Below are 26,756 nucleotides of genomic sequence, written 5' to 3'. Positions count from 1 at the left end.
CGAGTGAGGGGTCCTTCCGCGGGGGCTTCTTTCAGGGCGCCGCGCGGGTGCCTGTCCCCGGCGGTGGGGCATCGACCCCCGCGATATCCTGGCGGGCAGCGATGGCCAGGGCCGGGGCGGAGGCGGACTGGCCGGGGTGGGATGGGGAGACCAGCCCCCCCCTCCCCGCGCCCCTCAGGTCGGGAGGGCAGGAAGGGGCCAGTAGCGGGAGTAGCCGGAAAGGCGATGCGGGGGCGCACGGGCGGGCAGGGCTGAGAGCGGTGCGGGTGCGGCTGTGGTAGGCATTTGCTCGTACCTGGGGCGATGGAAGCAGTCAGGCCCGAGCAGGTGAGTGGCTGAGCGCCCACGGCTGGTGCTGCGGGAGGGCTTGCCGCTGTGCCAGGTGCAGGCAGGCGGCCAGCGGCGGGGCGGGGGGCGTTGGTGAAGCCGCTCGTCCGCGCTGAGGCGGCTTGGCCGCGGGGTGGGGGGCGTGCCGCTTTCTTTCTGCTCAGGCAGCGAGAGAGACAGCCCCGGCGCTGGGGAGGGCAGGGAAGGGAGGAGAGGCAAGATGGCAGCTTCCTTGCGGCTGAGCTGCGGCGGCAAGGGGGTGGCGAGGCTGCTGCTGGGGGGGCGGCCCGCTCTGGGGGCTGGCGTGTCTTTCCCCGCCCGAGGAGGCTGGAGGCACCTGCACGGGACCCGAGAGCTGCTGGGTGAGCCATGGGCAGGGTCCTGCAGCCCTCGTTGTTAGTCGGGTGCCTGTGCCGTTGGCCTGCGGCAGGTCTGTGTGGAGGAGCTGCGGCCTTAAGCAAGGGGTGAGGGTAGGTGGTGCTGGGGGAGAAGTGACGGCTGTGCAGGGTGGTGGGGAGGTGCGAGTGCCCGGTGTTAGCAGGTAGGTGTGTGGGGTGGCGGGGCCGAGCAGGGCCGTGGGTGTACTGAGTAGCGAGGACCGGTTGGGAGGTGGATGAGAGGCTATGGAGGGGGGCTAGTTCGGCAGGGTGCTGTTCGGGTTGGTCTCGGGAGGTGCTGGAAGTACATCAGGAAGGGAGAGAATTCGGAGAGGGGTGTGAAAATTAGTAAAGGTCTAGAAAATGCGATCACTGGAAAAAAACTGGAAGAATTGGAGTCTAGAGAGGAAAAGAGATTGAGGGGAGATTAGGCCTTCAGATACATAAATATTCTGTTGTGCATAAGGAAAAAAGTACTTGCAATTGGAAATAGTTAACTGCTTTCTAGGCATAAGTATAGTTAAGTACTTAAAGAGAAAGGTTTTGGTTTTTTCAGTGTTTGGCGATTCCACCACTTTTCTGTCACATTTTTGTTCTACAAGTAATGTTTCAAGTAGCTGGAGAAGGGCATGGAAGCTATATTTTATGTGTTTTTTTTTTTTTTAAATGGGGAAATGGAGTTTGACTTTATTAATTGCACATCTAGCATATACTGCTACGTAGAAGTCAATCTATGGGGTTACGGCAGCAGCCTTTCAAGATACTTTTTCTCTTCTCAGGAGTTCTGCTTACCATCTCTATTTTCTTCTGTCTCGAAGAGATGTGGGAAGAGGTTTGGATGCCCAAATGAAATGCGATCTTTTCTTTCCCTACTTGATCTGTTAGTTACAATTTGTAAAACATTTAAAGAATAACCAGGTGCATTGTTACTGGGTACTGGTGTGATACGGAGCATAAAATACCTGAACTCTTTGTTTAAGTGCACTGATAAAGAAGTGAGCTCTTGCTAACCCTGTGTAATAAAACTACGTGCATTTTACAATAAAACTCAGTAGTAGTTTAGAGACTTGTTAATCATTGTGGTTTAGATCTCAGTATACCTTTTTTCCAGCACTGGTTGTCTTTGCTGCTTTGCAGTATGCAGATCTTTTACTTTGCAAAATCTGCTGTGTATGGTATAGGGAAGGCTATCCCTGTTCTTGAAACAAATGTTATTTCAAATTTTGTTAGAAAAAATTTGCTTCCTTCTTCATAAAATAATACATGTTTGTCTTTTTGTCCTATGCAGGATTAGCTACCTCTATATTACTCTTGTTATCTAACTCCTTAAAGACCTCTTGTCTCCAGTCCTCCCAGGCAATCTGTTGTAGTACTTCATATCTTTATGGTGAGAAAGGCTTGTTTAATATGTAGCTGGAGTTAAATTATTCATTTTGGATATGGAAATGAGTGAATTTTTTTTTCTTCCTTACAGTAAGCTTTTAGGTATTAAGGTGGATGTATCACACCTGAAACTTGTTCAGGGTTTCCTCAATGACTTGTTTCTTTGAACCGGCTTAGTATTCCTTACTGCATTTCAAGGTGGTGCGTATCTCAGTGACACCATTTTTCTTAAATACTTATTGTAGCCTCTAAAATGAAAACAAAGAGAAAAGTCATAACTTCTCTGGTAAAATACAGCTCTTTTGGACATAAAACTCACTCTTGGTTCCTAGTTTGAGAGTTTAAAATTGTCAGTTTTATTTTAGCATTAGTTTTATTTCTCCACTTTTCTGTTTCTGAAAATGTCACCATTTGAAGTATTGGTTCATGTGGATCTAGTTTTGTTGTGTCACTTCAGTTTTTTGCTTCTCTATGTGTTTCTGTCCCTCGTGGTGGTAGTAGAGGAGGGAGAATGTTGTTTTGCATAGTCAAAATGATTAATTCAGAGTTTGGTTCCTAGTTTGTCGGCTACAAGGAAGGAATAAAAATAAATGAACCTTCATGTTGGAGGTCTGTCAATTTTTCTTTGTTTTTAATGTTTCCTTATCTTATAATTGATGTCAGGTTGGAGTAAATCTTTCAGTTCTCTACTGACTACAGAGTATGGCTTAGGAAGCTATGAAATATCTCTCCGGTGGGCAACATTAAAGCATTTGTCTTCAGTTCATTGCAGTTTTTTTGGTTTGGCAATGATGTAGCTGTTTCCATATCAAAGGAGGTCAAAAAGAGGCAATGAACCTGTGTTATGCTGAATAAGTTTAAGTACAAAATTCACTGTCAATGGGATACTCAGATTGTGGTTAATAGGATATTATAGAGGTCTACCCGTCTCCTCTTCCCCTAAAGCCCTGCTCTTCAGTCTGTTTGATACACAGCCTAAATATGCATTGAATCGCTTCATGGAGAAGGAAGGAGGCAGAAAAGTCATGCCCAGACTCAACTTGATTCTTAAAATGTGTCACCAAGACAAATTCTCTTGAATACACAGAGGGTTTTCTTTAAAATAGCAACTACTGTTCATGTGAAGTTTTTTAAGTCTTCCTCCTTTTTTTTTTTATTACATATCAATTATCTGAATAACACAGTTGCTGTTGATAGCAGTAAAATTAATGGATGGTGACTGGGAGTTTGGAAGTTTCATATGCTCATGGCTCTAAATTCTGTTATGCCAATGAGCGCTGTCTTTGAGATTCTGTGCGAATTGCCAGAACTTTTTGCTTACTCATAATGAAAAAGCAATAATATTCACTTCCCAGAGTGCTTGTAAGGACTGCCTGTACAACGCAACTGACCTACATGAATGCAATGACTCCTTTTATTAGCATGGGTTTTTTATTTAATGAGGGACAATATTATTTGGTGAAGGGAATTGTTCATTGTAAGATTATTTTTTTTTAGAGACACATTTAAGCCTCTTTTTTGGATGTCTGTGGTCATTAACTGAAAAGTGACTAAAATAGCTTTGAAAGGAGGCCATTGTTGTAGCTAGTGTTCTTGTGTATCTGTTGCTGAACGAGGCTCTTAATTGCATCACTGCTGAACTTCTCTGAACATAGGCATCTCTACGCATGAGCATTAAATGAATGTGCAAGAAATAGGTAGGTTGGTGAGCTTGAATGGTGAGAAAGGAGTGGAGAAAATGGAGCTGAAGTACACCTCATTTCTTCCTTTCCTTTGCATAAGCAGTTAGATTGTAGCTCCACAATTGCTTTAACTGAAATTCTATCTGAGTTCCCACTGCCCGTTTTGGATGTTGATTTTGTTCGTACTGCTGTATGGTGAGCCAGATCAGGAAGCTAACCTGGCTGAAAATGTATTTGTTTTTGTGATCAAGTTAACTTACAGCAAAATCTATTCCCCAGTCTGGATAACTGGGCAGCAACATGAGTATTAGTACTGCTGGTAGTATGAATAAAGGTGTGATCATGAACAATTGGGGCAGAAGATTGATCAGCCTCTTCTGGTTGTATCACGGATTGCTATTAGGTTAACGTAAAACAAGAGGCAGTCATGCATGGCTTAAAGCTTTTCTCCTGAATTGGCCCCATTCAGAATGCAGTTATTGTGCTGCCTTGCAAAATTAGATTTGTGATACATGGTAGAGGGAAGACACTAAAAAGCACTTTGATTTTTGTAGCTATGAAATTAACATTACTTGGATGCTTTAAAGTAATAAATGTGTTTTCTAGGAAGTTTTTTGATGGACTTGCTGACTGCATCTGACCTCCAGACAACTGAAAGTAATGAGAAATTGAGTTTTAAAACCAGTGCCACAGCATTGCCAAGTCTGTTGCTGAAATCTTTTCTTGTGCGTTACTGTAATGGATGCTGTAACTATTATAATTTTGTTGTATAATTCTGCATAGTTCAGGTCAGGCTGCATATAAGTGAGGAGGAAAAGTAAGTTCTGTGCAAAGTGAAGTAATAGAAGCAAAGCAATTTGTTGGTATACTTTGTCCATTTTTTTTGTTGCCATGGCTATCCATGTTATCAACATTATTTCTAAAGATGTTCTTCCCTAGATAGCCCAATTTAAAAATGACTTGAGATAATTTATTACTTTTTTAGTGTTGTGTTCTCTCAAGTTCTCTGCCCCCAAATTTTCTCAGTGTCAGGAGTATTTTTCTTTCTTTGATATGCCAGCAGAAGCAGACTAGAAATAGATCTTGAATTTCGCTGGTGAGTATAGGAGTTGGGAGAGGGGCAAAAAACCCCCCCCCCCCAAACCCTGCATGCGATTTTCCAGTGTAGGGATAAAATCTTCTCAGCTGTCTGCTGATGCAGTTTGTATGTGTGTTTTTTCTGAACAACTTGCTTGCTGAAGGTGACTGGAAGTTTGCAATGATTTTCTAAATAATTCATGTTAGCTTTATGCTTAGTTGCTATTTAACAATCAATATTCGGCTATAATTACCACAAACAATAAAATAGATTAAAAATGTACATAACTCCCATGTGGGAGGATACAGCAGAACTTCAAATGCTAACACTTAGCAATTGTAAGTAAACCGGTATTTTATTTTTAATTTAAGACCTATGATGTATCTGTTAAATTCTTTTGGGTTTGAATCCATTTGGGAAACAAAATGTTTCCATATGCGAATTATTTTTTAATTGAAGGACTATGTTGAACTTTCAGCAAACAGTTTAAAGGAAAACATCTATGACATCAGCCATCATCTTGCAAAAGTCTGCAGGGACAATTCGCAGAATTTTACAGCCAGATAGTTCTTTTTCTGAATGAAATCACTACATAAGATAGTATAAAAATTTTTATGTAATTATGTTTTGAAGTAAAATGTTAGCAGCCTTCCAGGTAGCAGTAAACTTTGTTACCCGCAACTTGCAAGGTCTTGTATTTAGCATCTTCAAAGACAGTGGAGCATAGGACTAGTTTTAAAACTTTATTTTTCTTAAAGTTTCTAAATATACTTGCAGATTTGTGAGGATAGAATTACACTGAAGTGTTTCCATAGGTTGAGAAGGGAAAGAAGGCTATTTGAGTTATAATACTCTATTTACAGCCTGAAGCATGGGACTAGAAGTGGAAAGATGGACTATTCTGCTAGCACTCAGATTTACATCAGTGATGCGGAGGTAACGTTACCTCATTGAGAGGGTTTATATTCTCTTGCCTGCTGAAGCTGCTGAGCAGCCCTCAGCTCCCCATGTCTTCCTAAATAGGAGTAGCAGAACACTGTAGGTTTTTTCCAAAAAATAACTTTCCTTTGAGCTATATGATATATTGGTCTTTCTCAGGTAGCAGAAAAGTTCCTCGCCTTTAGTAGTTGCCTGGGCATTACACGTCAAATATTCTCTGTACCTGGTGGAAAGCTGAGGAAGGATGAAAGAAAGATTTTTTTTTTTAATTTTTTTTAAGTTACTGTTGTGAGTATTTGTCTTAATAAAGGTTTTACAAAGTTTTTATTTAGTGACACGTGGGTTTATTTTGTGTGGTGTAGTTGTGTTTTAGAGTGACTGTTAGTAATAAGTTGTTAAGTGCCTGAGAAGACTATTAGCCTACTGTATTGGCTATTAAAGGCATAGTCATATACCTTGTACGGTCAGTTTGAGCGCTGCTCCTCAATTACACTTACCATTCTTGCAGTGAGGCACAATAGTATAGAAAATGGGAGGTTCTCATTTTCAGATGTGACATGTGCCTTGATTTCTTGGATTCTTCCTTCTGCTTTGTATCCTGTTATTTTACTTTTTTTTTTTACATGCTTCATGTGTACTTGCTGCTGTATCTTCTCTCCTAACTTGATCAAAGAACCAGAATGGACTGTATGTTTTGTGGTAGTTGTTCATAACATGAAAGGGAAAATGTTACAAAATCGAGCAACAAATTTGTGCCACTGTATTTATGCCGAAGTATGGAGCATATTCTGGGAACTGGATCAAGTGACTCTTTACTGAAGTGAAACATGTGAACCACCATGTTTAAAAATTTATTTTTTCCTCATTAGAAATGTGGAATGCCTTCACTTTTTCAGTGAAGTATGTCCACTAGTTCTAGATAGTCCTAGATATTTATGGGATATGACTTCAAAATCGAGTTTTGATTGTCAAAGTTGACGTGTCAAGTTGGGCAAATGAAACAGAGAATACATCTTTGCATCCTGTAATGTATTATTTTCTGCCTGCTGTTATCTGTAAATATTTTTTTTTGAGTGAACATCTACAGTGTAAAGAAAATTTTGAACTCATGCTTTAATTTGTAGTATTTGAAAAATTATCACAGGCAAAACATGATCTGGTAAATGAAGACAGATAGGCATTTACAGAATAATACATATTCTTAACATAGTTCTTTTTTCTGTGTTTTGGTCCAATATGAGAGGTTGCAGGAAGCAGATTTTAAAGAAAATCCTTGGAGGTAATTCAGATGGGAATTGCCAGTGTTACGAGGAACACTGTCTGGATACATTTCTAAGCATTACAGTAATGAGTAATATTAAACTGGCGAGCATTTAAGTACCACGGAAAGGCTGAGACAAGTATGTGTATTTCCTCATGCAGTCTTCTGGGAACATGAACCATGCATACACTGGGCTCATTTCCACAGTTCAAGTGTTTCTGGGAGCATGATCTTGATTGTGTTGCTCTCCTGGGGATTTTGGGGAATAAATAATTCACTTTCTGCTCTTGGTGCGTTTTAAAATGTAAAGATGATTGATGGGTGCTGAGGTTATTAGCATTTTGCTACAATGTTTCCATTTCACATTAAAAAAAAAAAAAAATCATAGAATGGTTTGGGGTGAAGGGGACCTTTAAAGGTCACCTAGTCCAAACCCCCTGCCATGGCCAGGGACATCTTCAACTAGACCAGGTTGCTCAGAGCCCTGTCCAACCTGACCTTGAATGTTTCCTGGGATGGGGCATCTGCCACCTCTCTGGGCAACCTGTGCCAGTGTCTCACCACCCTCATCGTGAAAAAATCTTTTCCTTATATCTAGTCTGAATCCACCCTCTTTCAGTTTAAAACCATTGCCCCTTGTCCTATTGCAACAGGCCCTGCTAAAAAGTCTGTCCCCATCTTTCTTATAGGCCCCCTTTAAGTACTGAAAAGCCGCAGTAAGGTCTCTACAGAGCCTTCTCTTCTCCAGGCTGAACAACCCCAACTCTCTCAGCCTGTCCTCATAGGAGAGGTGTTCCAGCCCTCTGATCATTGTTGTGGCCTCCTCTGGACCCACTCCAACAGGTCCATGTCTTTCCTGTGCTGAGGACTCCAGAGCTGGACGCAGGTCTGCAGCTGGGGTCTCACCAGAGCGGAGTAGAGGGGCAGAATCCCCTCCCTTGACCTGCTGGTCATGCTTCTTTTGATGCAGCCCAGGATGCTGTTGGCCACCTGAGCTGCGAGTGTACATTGCCGCTTCTTGTCCAGCTTTTCACCTACCAGTACCCTCAAGTCCTTGTCTGCAGGGCTGCTCTCAATCCCTTCATCCCCCAGCCTGTGTTGATACTGGGGGTTGCCCTGACCCAGGTGCAGGACCTTGCCCTTGGCCTTGTTGAACCTCATGAGGTTTGCATGGGTCCAGGCTTCTCAAGCTTGTCCAGGTCTCTCTGAATGGCATCCCGTCCCTCAGGCGTGTCAGCTGCACCACTCAGCTTGGTGTCATCTGTAAACTTGCTGAGGGTGCACTTGATCCCACTGTCTATGTCATTGATGAAGATATTAAACAGTACTGGTCCCAGTATGGACCCCTGAGGGAAACCACTCCTCATCACCAGTCTCTGTCTGGACATTGAGCCGTTGCCCACTAACCTGTGGATGTGACCATCCAACCAATTCCTCATCCACCAAACAGTCCTTCCATCAAATCCATCTCCAGTTTAGAGAGAAGGATGTTGTGGGCGACCATGTCAAAGGCCTTACAGAAGTCCAGATAGATAACATCCATAGCTCTTCCCTTGTCTGCTGCTGTAGTCACTCCATCATAGAAGGCCACTAGGTTGGTTAGGCAGGACTTGCCCTTGGTGAAGCCATGCTGGCTGTCTTGAATCACCTCCATGTGCCTTAGCATAGCTTCTAGGAGGATTTGTTCTGTGATCTTCCCAGGCACAGAGGTGAGGCTGACAGGTCGGTAGTTCCCAGGGTCCTTCTTTCTACCCTTTTTAAAAATGGGTGCAATGTTTCCCTTTTTCCAGTCACCGGGGACTTCACCTGGCTGCCGTGACTTTTCAAATATCATGGAGAGTGGCTTGGCAACTACATCAGCCAGTTCCCTCAGGACTCTGGGATGCATCTCATCGGGTCCCATAGACTTGTGTATGTTCAGGTTCCTCAGGTGGTCTCAAACCTGATCTTCTCTTACGTGGGAGGGACTTTGCTCCCTCAGTCTCTGCCTTGAGGTCCATCCACGCGAGAGGTGTGGGAAGAGACATTAAATAATAATGGGAATAATAGAAATAGAAATAATGGAAAGACTATGTAATGTCTTTAACTCTAGCTAACCTCTGAAATATTTATGGTTGAATACCTACATTCTTTTACAAGTGTAATGATTTATTCTTTCAGAATCCTGTAGCAATGCGAAAGACAAGGTCAGATTTATTGGACGTATTAATATTCATGAATTGCAGAACATGGGTGGACACTTTTAATTCCCTTAAATCATTGTGTATTAATTGAAGTTTCACTTCTGTCTGTCTTCTCTGAGATCTTAACTGTGGTAACCCTTAGGGCTTGGAAGTAAGGATGAGAAGCATTCTCAGTCTAGGTGACATGTGCTTTTCAGCTCGAAACTCTTCTGTTTTTTTTCCTTTCCCTTTCTCTTCTGGATAATGAGGAAAAAAAAATTAAGCTTTTCCTACTTACTCTAAGCGGTACAGCAACTGGGAGAAATGTGGTGTTGTTTCCTATTGAATGATAATAAGCCTTAATGTTGAGTATTAGAGAAAAGGGAATATGAATCAGAATTGATTCTTGCCGTTGTATACTATGTACTTTTTACATGTCTATTTCTGTTCTCTAACTGAATAGAGATTCAGATATAATAGTTCAAGAAAGAGCTTCAAAAATCAGGCAGGTGCTGGAAAACTACTCTTAAAAAATAGTATCTAAAAAGATACATTTATTTGGCCTCATAACTATCCTTAAAAGTTCAGAAAGATAGTATCACTTGTAATACAAGCTGTATGTCAGAATACTACTTTAGTATACTGGATTAAATGACGAGATGTAGTGTGCTACGAAGCCGAGGAATGTGCTGTATCATGAGCCCTGTCCTCAGAAGAATCCCACTTCCATGGTGCACAGCTTGTGTATGGGTTTACTAAGCAGATTCAGTCAATTGGCAGACTGAAGTGATCTGCTAGTTAGCTGTGTCTAGTCCATGGTGTTGCAGGGCCAGACGGGTTGTGGTGTTGTGTTGCTTAAATATATTGGACTTCTCAGATATTTGTATTTGGCTTGTCACAGTAAAGAAGAGGCTAAGAATTTACCGGATCTCTCTATATAGACACTTACCCATGAGAAGGATCTCTGTAATGAGAAATCTTTCAAGCTTTTTAACAGAGACATAAGATCCCATCACTGAAACTTAAAATTAGGCAATTTCAGTCTGCAAAGTAGATACAGCTTCCTAGCAGAAAGGGCAAATAAACATTGGAAAAGTTTATCAGTGAAAGAGATGGATCATCAGTGTCTGGAGTACTAGGATCAGGGGGGCTTTATTACTTTAAAAGATATGCTTTAACCTGTCATCTGGAAAAAATTCCACAGCCTGTGGCAAAGAGGAGGAGGAGAGGAGAAAGGAGGGTGTAGTGTTTGTGGTGGATTTTGACAAGACCAATGAAACTTCTCGTCTCGGAATTCAGGACTCTGAATTCCCATTTCTTTTTATAATGTTTGAATTTTGGGAGAATGGGATTACATGCTTTGCCTTGGCGTGCTCTTAATACTGCAGTTCAGCATTAAGACAGAGATCATAATCACGATATAAGTATCTAGCCTTTGGTTAAGAGTCGGAAAGGATTCTAACAATTGGCTAGATCTGTCCTGCACATTTACACCTCACTCTGTCCTCACACTTGCATGCCTCTGACTTAGAAGCCTGAGGATGGATAAGGGCTCTGAGACAGAAGAGAAGATGCCTGCCTGGCTGGTACTCTGGCTGTACATTGATAGTCGTACTGCTGACATACTGCGTGACTAGGAAGAAAAACTATGGTAAATACCACTGAGGGATTTGTGGGTGGAGTTATATTATCCTCTGTAGCACATCATGGTTTATCGGCAGGGAACGTATCAATACCTCTCACCCAATTTCTCGTGATAGCAGCAGGTTTGGTCTCTCCGGAGGACTGAGATATGCATGCACGCATGTGTCCGTGTGTGTGTTCTCTCCTCTGGGCTGGCTTATATCTGACAAGTCTTGTGTTCAGACTTCCTTTCCTGCCAAGCAAGCAGGAAATGAGAGGATGAGTCTTTGAGCCTCGTCTCATTCACTTCTGTCCTGGAATAAATGAGAGGCTGTGGCACAGAATTTTAACCAAGGTTTTGCTCAAAGAAGCCCTGGCAGGGGCAGAACTAAGCATACGCAGGGCCATGTGTGGAAAGCCCCCAAAAGTCGAAATGTGGTTTGGTTTAGTACATATGCCCCTGCTACACAAGAGGCAGGGGGTATTAGCTGGCTCAGCTTTGAAATTTATGGCATTTCGGGGCTGAGGGGTGAGTAAAAAAAAAAATATAATCACAACTTCATGCTAGCTGCTGATTTTTTTTTTCCTAATGTATGTTTGTATTTTATAGCTGCTTTCTCATTCTACACACGATAGCTTGTGTGTAGTTGGAGCTCTAAGCAAATTGTAGATTTTTTTTCTGTTTAGATTTCTGTTGGACAAAAGTTGTATAACCCTGTTTCACTTGCATCCACCCTAGGATTGTTCAGCAGGTCAGGCTGAACTGAGGGGTACTTGAAATACTGGTTTGTGTATTTTTAATAATGCAGTAAGACTTGGTCGTGGAGAACATTTCCATTAAAAATTAATTAAAGCAAAGCTGAAGCAGTGTGACTATCTAAAGTCATTTTCATCAGATCTGAAGTTTCTATGTCATATTTTTACTTAAAACTGAGTTTAATTTGCTTAATACTTTATGTTATTTATGACTTCATACTCGAGTTGGTCCTTGTTCTCTGTGTAACATATAGGTTCTATACTTAGTGCCTTGTTTTCCTCAGTGCTCTTGGGAGTGCATGCTTGTACATAAGCTTAAAAAAAGAGCATCGTAGTGAATCTTCTGTTCAACTGTCTTTCAGATTCGTGCACTTGTAGTTTAATTTGTGTTAAGCAGTTAACTGAGAAAATAATTATACTGAAAAAGTATTTAGTCTAGATAACCATGTGCTCATTTTGCAGGTACGCCTGGTATTAAAGTTCTCATGCCTGCACTTTCTCCTACAATGGAAGAAGGAAACATTGTGAAATGGTTAAAAAAGGAAGGTAAGATAGTGTTTTCTATGGCCACATTTGTTGTAATTCTTCAGCTCCATAAATCTATTCTGTAAGAATAGGATCATTCTTTCTGGTTGCACCTTAGTATTTTGAAGCAAAATGTTGGTATATGGATGCTGTCGTCTTGAACAATACCCGCTTTGAAATTGTTGCTTCTTGAAACATTTTTCCTTTAGCTGTCTTCCAAAAGGATGCATTGGTTGTATTTTTGAAAAAATTCCATTAGTCTGTTCTAGGGTGTGAGTGTGTGTGCGTGTTGTTTTTAATTCCCAGTGCTGTCATGCTGATCGGCAACTTTGGAAGTCTGAGAGCCTTTGACTTTGGAGAGGGTCTCTGTTTCATTACTTCGCTGCATTACGAAATAACATGAAAGATACAGTATTTTCATAGTTGCTATTCAGGGCTTACTTTTTTTAATATCTAAATTATAGTCTACCGTTAAAGCTGATAGAAAAATTTGAATTACTTTCATAACCCAAATTCCAAATGGGCAAATCTCTTTCCAAAAAAAAAACCAAACCCAAGAAAAAACCCAAAACAAAACCCAAAATACCCCTCTATAAAAGCCCTAACAACCTTGGTTATCTTAGGTTCTCTGTGCTCTGACAACTGAAAAGTTATGTACTTTTGTTAAAATACGTTGGAGCAGATAGAAAAATAGTCTGAGTGTATATTTTGTCTTCACATAGGTTGTATGTAAATGAAAAACGATCTGCAGAAGAGTTGGCAGTCCCTGTTCTGTCAGGAGACCTTTCTCTCTTTTCCTCCTACCCTTTCCCCTCTCCAATTTAATATTAAAACGGGTTTTTGACTGTAGTTTTGGATTCCAGGTAGCAGTTGTCCATTGGTATAGGATGCATTGCAGAGTTTTAGATGACTGTAGGAATATATCTCATATATATTCTCAGACATTTTTAGATTTGCTAAAGAGATGAACACGTTTGGAGAAAAGAAAACCTGTTAAAGCATATGATCTTTGACAGACACAATTTGGTGAGCTAAACATGTGTTTTGACTATTCTGCCTAGATAAGCCATTTCCTTTGACTTACCCTCTAAATGTTGATACAGCCTCCATCATTGCGTAACTGGAGTACTTGCTTTCATGCATTTTTGAGGGGTGGCTGGCAGGCAACTCGTTGCTCCAGTAGTGGACATGACCTTTTGCTTATAAAACTTCTAGTAAGAATTTCTGCAGAATTTACTAGGAACAATATGTCAGTCTGTGTCCGTAAAAAGGAACTGCACCAACGGTGTTGAAACTTGAAGCTTCAGTTCAAGTATCAAGTCCAAGATTCTGCAGAGAGAAAGGAACAATCCAAAGTACTTTTTCTATTCATGAGTTGTCAACAACTGTAAGACATTAAAAATCAACAGTAGTCTGTTTTACAATAAATACAGCGTTCAAAATTGCAAGAGAAAACAAAGAAGAGAGCACGATAGGAGTTGAAATAGATTCCAGTTTGTTCCACACACACGAATGAATCAATTTTCCTCGTAAAAAGGTCTTAGGACACAACAGCTCTACAATGGTTTTTCTCAGTCTTCCCACTATGATTCCGCCCCAACACAAAAGGAAAAAAAAGCTCCACACCTATTTTAATTAAATTGAAATAAAATCTTAATTGAGAGAAAAGTGTTTTAGGATTTTCATTGCTCTACCTTCTTTTTAGAAACAAGACCAAAGCTGAATATAGTATATTGTCTTATTTGGCACATCTCATTATGGTCACAGTTCCTACGGATATTTTTTTTTTTCCTCTTGACAGTCTGGAAAATAAACATAATGACAACATAAAAAGAAAAAAAAAGAAGATAAATTTTGAAGAAAAAAGCAAAGTGATTTAATGCTTATACTCCTGTCTGCAAGGGATGCTCACAACTACATAATCCTCCAGTGAGTTGGCCATCTAAAAGTAGTGGCATTACTGAATATAAATGTTTGATAATCTCATCTCCAAGAAAAGAAGTATTTTAAAGCGCTTGCCAGAAGAAAGCAGATGACTGTGTGGGAAATGTTTTTCCCACTGCGTGACCAGCAGGGGTCAGTAGAGTACCAGCGTGGTAATTTTTCTGCTCTCTTTGTAAATCTCAAATGGTTTCGTTTGAGGTTTCCCAGGATGGACAGATGATTTCAGTGCTGCAGAAGGAAAAATCCTGAATTTCACTGACAGCTTTACTATTTCCTTCTCATTGTTAATGCAGTTTCATATTGATTCCTGTGGGTAATAAAGTCATTTTCATAAAAATAAAATTGCGTTTCTAAAAACTTGTATTTATTATGTACGAATTTAATGTTGATGAAAGATGATAGACTGACAGCTCAGGAGACTGAAATCCTCTTGTTATTGTGGGCAGGAAACAGAATAGGCAACAGTGCTAGCAGTTTCCTCATGCGGTGTAACTCCGCTGCCTTCTGAGACATCACCTCCAGGGACTTCAGTCTCTATGCTCAGTCAACTTTGATTTGATTTGCAAAGAGTACATCAAGGATTGCAGTTTGTATCTTGTGATTTGGATACTTGTCTGTCAGTGATTGAACAGAGCACATAGGCTATCGAATGCCAATTGAATGCGATCGCCTAGAGGGAAACTCAGCTGCAGCAGAGATCCTAATCATTCAGCCTGGCTATAAGAACTTAATAATTTCTAAAAAACCCAAACAAACCTCACCCAAGATTTTTCAAGGACATTCTATATACTTTCAGAGAGCTGCCAGTCAGAAAACTTCTGTTGCAAATGCTGATCTCTCATTAGAAAGCATAAGAGCGAAGATACGCTCTACAAAAGTGTTCTTTCCAATCCTATCTGTTGGAAAAGTTGATTTGTAATTGACATCAAAGTGGGCATAGATTAGGTGCTACCACAAATTTTGCAATCTCTAGTGAAAATAACTATGATCCTTTCTATTGTGCTTGGGTACTGAAACACACATGAGATTTTTTGAATGCTGCTATGAAAGATTCTTCTTAAAATTGCATTTAATCAATTGCCTTCCAAACTTATGACCACTTCTCAGCTACAGCAGTGAAGGGAAAACAAAAAGAGTAGTGTAAAAGTGGTTTGCCTGGGTCTCTGAAGACTTTTCCTCTTGCCTTCCCTGTGCAAGGGAGTCCTTAGCTTTCTGTGAACAGCCTCACGTACCCAAGTTAAGAGATACGTCATGTGTGACAAACACATGGGTGAAGGTATTTGCTTTGGCTAGCTTGCACTGTTAGAGTTACTGCTGCAGGTTGCTTAGCACTGAGATTTCTTTTTAATGGTGCAGAACACTTACAGTCTCATTGCAGGGTGGGAGAAGAGAATAGTTAAGATAAGGAGTTAAGCTCCTTTCTGCTTGCCTATCTTAGCTCTGTAGGTTACAGAATTTGCCCAACGATTTGATTTCTTAATATCTATGAAGTGCTTACCTAATGATCTGATGTATGGGATACTTGAATTAATGATCTGGTGGAATTAAAACAGTGGTATAGAGTCTGGAATTTTGACTTCCTTTTATAAACTGTTTATGCTCTAGTTATTGCGAAGTGCAGTGTGGCAATTAGATTATTAAATTAAAAAGATCAGATGTGACTTTGTGTACTCCCCTGCCAAGTTCCGTAATAGGAACATTTATGACTTATAGAACTGTGTAAGTGACTGAGCTTTGACTGTTTCCATTGTTTACTACTGCAGAGATCACAAGGATCACACAACACTTCGTTTTCCCCTTCTAATTCAGGTAGTCCTGAAGCAGGAAATAATTATTTTTTATAAAAAAAGAAGTGTTTATCTCTTACCTAAATACAGGTGGTAACCTGCACTAGGTTTATTCTGATGCTTAAGTACAACAGAGAGTGATATCAGGAATTACATTAAATGCTTAGATAATACTGTTGCAGCATTTCTGGTACTGGGGAAATATTAAAATTTTACTTCATATAAAAATTGTAGCCATGTGTTAGGCTTGCATGTATTGTCCCTATTTTTCAGTGCTCTGTAAGGCAAAGGTTCTCATATTTTGTTGGAGGCCAAAACATTAACTACCTCAAAGTTTTTCAATGTAATTTTAATTTTGATCATCTAGGCAGTATTGATCTGTTGAAAGGATCCAGACCTGTAATATCTTTATCATGAGCTAGCAGATACAGATATTCTTCAAAAGCAGAGGAAGAGTATACTTCAGAATTAATCATAGGTTTGTGTAATGTAGCGAAAGCAATTTCTAACACTTGTGCATATTTTTATTTCACAAAGTAAGTATGTTTCTAAAAGATCTTTTTTTAACTATATAGGAGATGGAGGAAACAAGCTTGCAGACTTGCTTTCCAAAGGTATTAAAGTTCCTGAGGTTTTTATTTTACTATCTTTAATAGTGTAGATACAAACTAGACCTGTGATACTTAGTTAAAGGTGTTGTTGCCTGTGACCATTGTCTTAAAAAATTACAGTTTTAAATAGCTTGCTTTGAATTATGGCTAGCAATGAATATGGAAGGCTCAGGATTTTATTCAAGGCAGTCTTACTGAGTGATGGTGTTGTGGAAATAAATTTCATTGTGTGTGTACTTCCTCATGGAAAACCTACTGTAAACATCAGTGTTTGGAATACAGTAATGTTGTGCTGCAGCAGTTTGTGTCTCTGAATCTTACTGTTTTTATTTGGAAATGAAAGATACAATATGATCAATAACGATGGGGGATCCACTAGCTATAGAATATACTAAAGAATGTGAAATGGCTGTATTATGTGGACAAATATCTATCTTCCATGATTAAATAGATCTGAAAGAGAGTTCAGGCTAAGTATTCTTAAATTCTGTTATATTTTGCAGGTGAAACAGTGAATGCTGGAGATGCATTGTGTGAAATTGAAACAGACAAAGCAGTGATTACCATGGAATCAAGTGACGATGGCATATTGGCTAAAATAATGGTAGGGATTCTGCCTTTCTGAGTAGGATGATACAACTTCTCTTCAGACTGTCGTTTATCATACTGCCTCAAAAACCAGTTCAGATAGTTAAATTTCCTTCTGCTTAGCTTTCAGAATAATGCATTTACTTGCATTGCTAGTGAGAAATAATAGTTCTATTTATTTCATACACGTACCAGACTACTGGTACATGGTACACGATTCTATATATGTTTAATGGATTTTCAGTTAACCTGATTTAATTATGTTGTTTTTGTACATTTTGCACCTTGTCAGTTATGTCCATGAAATATTGCAGTTCGCACCATCTCTTACTCTGAGTTACCGAAAAACGAGTTACAATCAGTCAGTCAGAATATGGAAATTTGGATGGTACTTTACCCAGGATTTGTGATCTTCGTGCTAGATTATCTTGTGCTGACCATTGAAGATGGAACATTATACAAGACGGGCTGACCCAGAGGACAATTCTTAGAATTATTAATTTCTCATATTCTTAAAACTAGATTGATTAGGCTTAATATAAAGAATGAGAACTGGGATGAATGTAAAGTTCTCTGAACATAATTTTGGAGTATTTGTGTGTATGTGCGTATATAACAGAGATAATGCTCAGTTTGTTTGGGTTCCTTGTTTATGTTTGGCTCTAAATCCTGTTTGGTACCAAGGTGGAAGCAATAACAACTGGACTGCAGAGATCAGGATGAAGGACTTGGTTCTAACCCTGCATTGCTTAAGGTCTGCTTGCAAGTCCTTTGCTATTCTTTACATACTATATTATAAAAACACAAGTCAAATTCTGTATCTTTTCCTTTCTCCTCCTGCTCTTTTCTAACATTTTTGAAAAATGTTTCTTATTTCAAATGTTGATGTTAATTCTCATCAGAATTTAGAAGAGTGGGACTATAATTCTGAGGCCTTCTATTGCTGCTTCTGTGTAAAAGTAAATATTGCGTTTTCTGAAAGCTTATATATGATATTTAAAAATTAAGGGAGATTATATTTTTCTTGTCCGTTAAATATGTATAATAGGAAATGTATTTTAGAGTTTCTTATCTTTAGGGAGGGGAATGAAAGTTGTTATTAATTGTGTATAAAGTCAGGGAAAGGATTTTCCTTCCCTTTCAATATTCACCACTCTTTCTAAATTTTTCCCAAACAATATCTAAATCTGTGGAGTTCTCTTATTTATCCTGTGAAGGCTTAAACTGTCAGCTAGCCTCTAGCACTTCCAACAAGAACACTGGTATATTTTCTTTTTCTCTTTTAGAAATTGGGTAGATAAACATGGATAATCTTAAATACGATTTTGCAATTAATTTGTAGTTTGGTTAAGATAAAACAACTTGCTCAATTACAATGGTAGAAAATCTAGTTGAGCAGTCAAATAGGTATCTAAATGGGGAAGCAAGGTTCTGCAGCATAATATTTCTGCATTTAATGCGTATACTGATATGTAAAGAGCTTCTTACGCCACTTAGATGTGCTACCTATGAGCTGGTGTCTCCAAGAAAAGTTATGAAACACTTTGTCATGTTCGAACTTCAGGATACTGCAGAAATCTACTTGAGTCACTGTGCAGCTTCTTAGCTTTTTTGGTGGTAGACATGATAAAATGAATATTTGTACTGTTATTTTGTCTTTAAGAGTGTTTGACACACACTTTGGCTGTCTTGGTACACAGTGTGTCAGGTTTGGTTTTTCTAGGACTACCAATTTAGCTTGTATTCCTTCTGTCAAAGGATCCTTTGTGTCTTGAAGCATTCCTTAATAACTTGGGTTTCCAGCACTGTAGTGTTTGCCTTTCTGTGGCTCGTTACCGTTGCACACCACTCATTTGCTTGGCCAACCAATTGCATCTACAAAGTGCTCTTGAACCTGGCGTGAAGTGAACACGGTGCAGCAGGCATGGATGCTTGCCTTCACTTAGGTGCAGCCCAGCATGATTTAGTGCAGAGGGGACGCATGGCTATGCAGCTGTGGGGTGCCGCATTCTTACCACCGTACTCTTATAGTGAATGTAGAGTGCTTTTGTCTTAGTTGGGCTTCATATTTAGCTACTGTTGTAGCTTCAACGGCAAGTTTTCAGAGTTTCAACTCCTGCATTTAAGATACAAAGAATGTGCCATTAACGTTCATATGAAAAGTCTGTTTTTAAAGGACTTGCCTCTGTATTGTGTGGGAACTTGGTAACAGAAAGGACTACATTTCAGTTCTCCAGGACAAGATTCAGTTGTCTTTGATACTTAACCTTTCAGTTCTTTGTCTCATTCCCTATATATCTTTTATATAAGAAAAAAAGAAACCAACCATAAATGAAAGGCTGCAAAAAATGATGAAGCAGGAATGTCCTAGAGATGAAACTCCATCTCTTTGTACAGTCTTGATATAGCTTCATAGAAAATGGAAGAAATACAAGTGAGCATGTTACTAAAGACTAAATGACACATATACAGAAATTGTGCTGATTGACTGTTTGAATTTCCAGCGACACAATAATGGTCTTCTGCTGTTCTTGTGTGTGGAAATAATTAATAAAGATGTAACATGCTTTTTGTTGCAAACCACGTTTTCCAAATTTTCATGGTGCTTATAGGCTAGCCTATAACTCATTTGAAAGAAAAGAGCACATGTAAATTATAGTCTGTGCTCCTTACCCTCACAAGACTCCATCCTTGGGGTTTGCTTAAGAGGACTAAAGTTTTGTTTCTTCATTTCTTATGGTTTTCTCTCCCAAACTCCTCACGTCTTGAAATTTTCAGAACAGTCTCCTTTCCATGCTGGTGGAGTATTGCAGCTGTTTCTTCGCTCTTTCCACAATAATTAAACAATAGGATGAATTGGAAGAACTTTGAATAAAATAAATAAAAAACCTATGAGAAACTGTTTTTTCCATATGTGTAATAGATTACAAAACCCTTCGTCAAAATGTTTAGTTCGAATTGGTATGTTGGGAGAGAAGGGAGTCTAGAGATTGAGAAGTAAAATGTGACAAGATGAGTGGAATGAACTTGAAGGGGAAAGGTCTTGGCTGGACAGAGATGGTGGTTTAGGGTGAAGATACTGCAGTTACAGAATTCTCCACTAGGAGAACAGTCCAAGACCCCAGTGAAAAGCTGTGTTGGACAAAATCCTTTTTGTGATAGGAAGAAGGGTAGAAAAAAAAGAAAGGACCAAAAAAAGACCCCCCTCTTGCATCAACAGTAAGTCCTGACTGAGAGATCCAGACTTTAATTTGAAACTTTAATTGACAAAAGTAATTTTTATGGAGCTATAAATAAAACTGAATTTACTATATAGATTTTCATTAACTGAATGCTCATTAAAGTGAACTAGGGAGACACTTCTTCATTGACTTTTCTTCTCTTCACTGAGATCCTTTATGTTCTATGGTAGAAATATTTTTACCATTTTAAACTGGTAATATGAAGGGTAATACTCTTAAAATGGTTATTTTTGTTTTGCGTGATCTGCTTAAGGGGTTATTAGCTCATAATCTGTGTACCAGTTTTGTTAGTGTTTTCTTAAAACAGTTTTTCAGAATCTGTTGATAATTGGAAAATAAGATTTCAAAATTAAATGTGAGATTCCTTTTAAGCTATAGAATCTTTCCCCTTCCTAACGTATAGGGGTCAAATATCAGATTAGAAGTATTTTGCAGACTGCAATGCGTTTGAAGTGCAGGAAGAAATAATAGGAATTCCAATGTGTTTAGGGTGAAATAAAGTTAAGAGTATTTCTAGTTTTAGTATGCAAAGTTGTGTAAGCACAAAGCAACGATTTCTTGAAGATTAAATTAAGATTTCAACTAGTCCCTTCTTCTGGAAAAAAAGTTGTTCTCTACCCATTTTAGCTCCATGTGATCATATAGTTATTTATTGATCAACAGATAAGAAGTCTGAAACTTTTCTAATTCTACTCAGTACTCTGAATCCCTTTGTGGAGATGATAGCCACTATTTCAGTCATGCTTCTGAGCATGAATGCTTATCTTTACAACTCCATGGAGCTGTTGTACTCTATCTAAAAGACGCGACTTTTTGTAGTTCCACACTAAACAAAGTGTATCAGATGCTGCCCTGCAAACGTTGCTTTATATACATGCACTTGTTAATAATCAGACTATTTAAAGCTTAATGGCATTCAGTCAAAATTGAAAAGGATTTATGAAGAGATTCTATCATCTGAAAAATGAAATAGGCATGAAATTTAAATGTCTGTTTCCTTGATGTTTGCTATGTTTCATTGTTTCACTGCGTTTAATACAAACATCTCGCAATCAAATTAAGTTTAGCTAAAAAGTGAGCAGAAGAATTAAAAATTGGGGGGTGTGTGGCTTTCCACAGAACTCTTACGCTGTTTCTGAAGGCTGTAGTTATTAAATTTTGTTGTGACCACAAGTATTGCTAGTAAAATTTCCCCGGAAGATATTGCAGTTTTTGGTCTTAGCACTTAGCTATATTTGTAGTTCTAAAAAGGGTGGATATTGACTTAATTAGTTAACTGCAAAAACCTGGAAGAGAATACAGAAGATCAGAGTGGGATCAGAATGGTTAAAAAGGGGTGAAATTTGGCAGTATAAGGTGCAGAGTTAAGGAGCTATAGATAAGTAGGTTAGAAGAGGTCAAGTCATTGATTACAGCAGCGACCTGTACTGACAGCAGCTCAAATTTACCTAGATCATTTGCTGGCAGAGGCTCTTTACATGCTATGACATCATTCTGTATTTGTATTTAGAAAAAATATTTTCTCAGTCATCAAAAAGAAATCATTGTGCAACTGTCTGTCTTACTCTCTTGATGCAGTGGCCACAAATTGCAGCTGATAACTCTTCCATTTATCACAATCAGTTATGTAGTGGAAGACTCTAAACATATCTCTCCAAGGTATTGTCTTTTGCAAGTTTGAAAAAGCTAAAGTTCTTCAACCTCCAAAGGATTGTTTTCAAAATTTGCTTTTGTTCTGTTTAATCCTTCAAGCTCTCTTTAACAATTTGTCTTTGAAGTATGGTGCTCTAAACTGGATTAAATATTCTATCTAAAGCCTCATCAGGACTTTATAGAGTGAAATACTTTGAGTATTTAATGGAACATTTCCCAAATGAAATATGCTATGCTTCTCTCACCCTTCCTTTCTTGTAGCAGTGTCTTTATTGACTCATGTTTAGCTAGTAATCCTGTGTAATCTTGGAGCCTTTTCTGCTTAACTAAAACAGTGTTATTCTATTAACAGTCCTACAGTCATTACGAACTAAGATTGCACTCTGAAGGAAAGTGCAGTCGAAGGCAAATTTTTATAGTAAATATTATGTAATTTGGTGAGGGAGGTCTCATCTAGGGAATATCCACACAAGAGGTGTGGATCACACAATTATATGTAGGCATACTGGTATTAGTTGCAGTCTAGCTACTTAGGAAAAAACAGAATGGGCATAGGTACAAACTAGTTCCTGGAGCCATGAGTGTGCAAGAGAAGATTCTACCTTACGCCCAGTGAGTCAGGTTGCTGCTGCTATTCCAAAAGTTATTTGTGTTGGTATATTAAGTTGCCTATCTCTGCTACAGTTGCATTTTCTTACAACAGCATGTATGTGCGTAGTTACCCTTTGCAAAAGAAGGGAGAGTCGTTTCCTGTGTGGCAGCATTTAAGAAGTGATGGTCTGTTTAGTATTGTCCTTTTTTTGTAGAAGCAAAGGGAACATCCTTTGCAAAAATGAAAGCATCAAAATAGGTGGGGGGCTGGGTGGGGAGGAGAGGCGATGTAAGATGGAACTCAGCTGCAAGCGAAGTCTGTCAGGGCTTACGAGAAATCGTCATTAGCATTTAATTTTGACAGGATAACTTACATTTTAAACGCTAGTTTATATAAACTAGTATGTTTTGTAAATCTTTTCTTTCTTTTAATTTACATTGCTAAATAGTAATTTTTCCCAGATGTTCCGTTTTCTTGTAGCACTTTGAAACTTCTGAGATTTAGTGTTCAACTATGGAGCAACGCATCTGTCGTGGTTTAACCCCAGCTGGCAACTAAGCACCACACAGCCGCTCGCTCACCTCCCCCCCAATGTGGGATGGGGGAGAGAATTGGAAGAGTAAAAGTGAGAAAACTCGTGGGTTGAGATAAAGACAGTTTAACAGGTAAAGCAAAAGCCGTGCAGGCAAGCAAAGCAAAGCAAGGAATTGATTCACTACTTCCCATGGGCAGGCAGGTGTTCAGCTATCTGCAGGAAAGCAGGGCTCCATCACGCGTAATGGGTACTTGGGAAGACAAATGCCATTACTCCGAATGTCCCCCCTCTTCCTTCTTCTTCCCCCAGCTTTATATAGCTGAGCATGGCATCATATGGTATGGTATATCCCTTTGGTCAGTTGTGGTCAGCTGTCCCGGCTGTGTCCCCTCCCAACTCCTTGTGCACCCCCAGGCTACTCACTGGTGGGGTGGTGCGAGAAGCAGAAAAGGCCTTGACTCTGTGTGAGCCCTACTCAACAAGAACTAAAACATCCCTGTGCTGTCAATAGTGTTTTCATCACAAATCCAAAACACAGCCCCATACTAGCTACTATGAAGAAAATTAACTCTACCCCAGCCAAAACCAGCACAGCATCTAATAAGTTTCAGAGAATCTACTCTGCTATCTCAGGACAAAATCTCACATCAGGCATATTTTTAAATACGTTCTTAGTCTCCATATAGTTATTTTAATAATTGCTGGGTTAGTAATGCTTTCACTATTTTTAATTCTCTCCTCTTCAGTTTTGAACGTTTCTGAAAATTATTTTGCATCTAATAGCCTTGACAAAAACTGGTGCAATCTCTTCATTTTTTTCTTAATATGAAGTACCTATTCTGCATTTAAAACTTGGTTAGTTTATGTGAAGAGGAGATACGGGGATTGTCTCTGTCAAAAGTATTAAAGAATGATTCCCAGAGAGACATTAAGAAAAGAGTAGCAGACTCCATTATTGATTTTTCAAGTTTCTTTACTAGTAATTCATGTTGACTACAAGTAGTACTAGTGTTTCAGAAGCTATGTTTTTTCCTGTTTCCTGTCTTGTATTCCGAATGCATTCCAAATCCCAAAATTTCTTTGTGTGTATTGCTGTTGTGGCACGTTGTTTGATAAATCAAATGCCAGCGCTCCAGCAACTATGTGATATCAGTATCACAGAGCAGTGACACTCAGCCTTAGCCAAGATATCCATATCATCTAATAACAATCATACGCCAAAAGCCCAGTCTGAGAAGGAGATGCCAGGAGGTGGAAAATACATACAATGACTTTCAGATTAAGGGAAGAGAGGCAGCTTTATTGGAGTAACATGAACAGGTCATTATGCAAACCTAATCTTTAATGGATTCCTTTAATCCCCCTTTTTGGAATCTAGAAATGGTGGTCTTAAGTATTAGAGTACAGAAAAGATACACAAATAGGCTTTTATTCCAGTCTCCTAAAATGTACAGAAGAAACCTGATGTTTTGGAAACTGAAATAATAGGCGAGCAATAAGATCAGAAATTTTCTGATTGTTTTTTTTCCTAGCTCAAGTAGGATCCTTAGGAGTCTTTCTGCAGTATCCTGTGGATATTTCTGCACTATATTGGGTGTTCAGTAGACATTTGTGGAAGGTTTATAACATGAAGCTGTCTCAGGTTTGTGGATGGGGAGATGTTTTCTTACTGAAAAGACTGTCTGTCCAACAGCCTCTCAGAAGTTTCAGATGTGATGTGGTTGATGGGAAATTAAGAATGTTTGATGCATCTGAGTTATCAGCGTCTGGCTGAAGTTTACTTGCTTCCTGAAAGAATGAGGCAACAATTTTATGTTCTTTGATGTCAACTATAATTCTGCACCATCTTGACTGAGTTCAGTATGGAAAACTGAGTCAAATAAACACACTATCTGCCTAGCACTTTGGTTTTTACCTTTAAAGGTAGAAGGTTCGTTAGATTAAATGAATTCAACTTCTGTAACCCTTCTTGTTTTTTCTGGACTGTATAATGAAAGTATGTATGGTTTAAGAAAGAGCAGGCTAACAGTAAAATAGATACTCATGCATATATTCCTTTTCTGTCTGAATAGGTCATTTAATAATCACACCTCATTCAGTGTAAAATGCAGTAAAGTTTAAATGACTGAATGAAAGTATTAGAAGGGTAATTTCAGAATGGTGATTATTCTTTCAGTAGAGTTGCTTCTGAAATTAACACTGACTTTTTTGCCTAAAATACTTATTAGTTCAATTTGGACCAAAACCAGATGATGAATGTTTAAGAACTGGATTTAATATCCATTACCATTTGCTCATTCATGACCTAAATGAGAAATGGTATGAACTGAAACTACTTTGTAGAAAACTTCCACTGCAGAGTGAGCCAGCGTAAGCTCCAGCCACCTTTCTTCCCAGCGTGGGAAGTAAACATTTACTTCGGCATATGTGTGTTAGTGACTAAAGCACTGTGCTGCAGTGACAACAGCTCTGAGGCGACTTTACTCTGTGCACTTAATCTCCTCCAATTTTCTCTCCCTGTCATGGCTCACCTGTGCTTTGTAGGTTTGTCAGCAAAGTTAGGATCTTTTTGACTCTTCTTGGCTACGTGTACACACAGTAATTGTTGCATTAGAGGGCAAGGCAATTTGGCAGAAAATAACCCCCCTTGCATTCCAGCTTGTCCTCGGATATCAGAGGGGCTGGGGGCAGCTGGGCTTCGATTCTGAGTGATGCCCAATTCTCGGTGTTACAAGTCCGGTTACGTTTAATGTATTGAACTCTCACAATTACACATACACTCATAACACCGTACACTTTCAGTCTAGTCGTGTTCCATGAACTAGCACGGCCACACTTAAGGGATTTGGTGGCGTTCAGTGAGAACTCTCATGGCTAGATTAACAAATAGTGCAGTTTATTGAAGCAACAGATACACAAGTTCTTTTGGATTGCTGGTGATAGAACTACTGCCTGCAAAGCATATGCAAATACCAAGAATGTGGGTAATATAGCCTGGCTACAAACGCATTAAGTTATAAAGTAACTGTAGAGTTTTCTAAGTTTCCTGGGGAAGCACTCAGTATATCCAAGTGTTCGAATCTTACCCAAAGGCGTCCCTGCGGGGGGGAAGAGAGGCTCAGCCTGTCAACTGATCCCAGGTGTCAGAGGTGGTCTGCGACAGTATCTTCCCCTCTCTTAAGCCATTTTTATATTATCTGTCCTTACAGGTGGAGCTTGAGTGACTCTAGTCATACATACCTCTATTGTAATTGGTGTAAAAGTTTCTCATTTTGCTTTTAAAGGTATAGACTAAGAAAAATCCAGAGCACAAGCTCAGTGAGGGGTGGTCGCGCCTTGGAGGTGGGTAGCTTTGGGATGGAGGTGTGTTTTTTGGTATTATAATGAGTTTATAATAAGTAAAGTTCACTCAAAGGCTAGTATTTTGTCAAAAAATGACAGACTGTTGGCTCAGGGTAGGAAATATGCAGCTTGTCAGTTCCATAGCACCTTCCAGTTCCCGTCTTATCACAGAGCCTGGCCACGGTGTCTTTACTCCGCTCCACCCTCCGTACAGTTTCTCTCAGAGTCAGCACACCAAGCTCCCCTGGTGTTGCCAACATCTAAGTTTGCCTAGGGTCCTGCTGTGGGACAGATCCCTTGCATATCCGCCACACTCCACCCTGAAGATTTCTTCAATGCTGTACCTTTC

At 39.4% G+C, this 26,756-nt stretch overlaps 1 protein-coding gene across 2 annotated transcripts in view; it reads left to right on the top strand.

The window, feature by feature from the left end:
• Positions 1-601: 601 nt before the first annotated feature.
• PDHX (pyruvate dehydrogenase complex component X) overlaps positions 602-26,756 on the top strand; it is a 61,308-nt gene continuing 35,153 nt past the window's right edge. Inside the window, exons 1-3 of one of the 2 annotated variants that reach the window (XM_059819729.1) lie at positions 602-689; positions 12,051-12,134; positions 16,959-17,059. In XM_059819729.1, the coding sequence (XP_059675712.1) occupies positions 12,074-12,134; positions 16,959-17,059 (162 nt within the window). In that variant the 5' untranslated portion in view covers positions 602-689; positions 12,051-12,073. The remainder of the gene's footprint in view (positions 690-12,050; positions 12,135-16,958; positions 17,060-26,756) is intronic. The other variant, XM_059819730.1, reaches the window with a different exon arrangement.

This window comes from Gavia stellata, chromosome 7 (genome assembly GCF_030936135.1).
Source record: "Gavia stellata isolate bGavSte3 chromosome 7, bGavSte3.hap2, whole genome shotgun sequence".
NCBI lineage: Eukaryota > Metazoa > Chordata > Aves > Gaviiformes > Gaviidae > Gavia > Gavia stellata.
The sequence above is the reverse complement of the archived record's forward strand: the minus strand, read 5'-3'. Positions and strand labels throughout refer to the sequence as shown.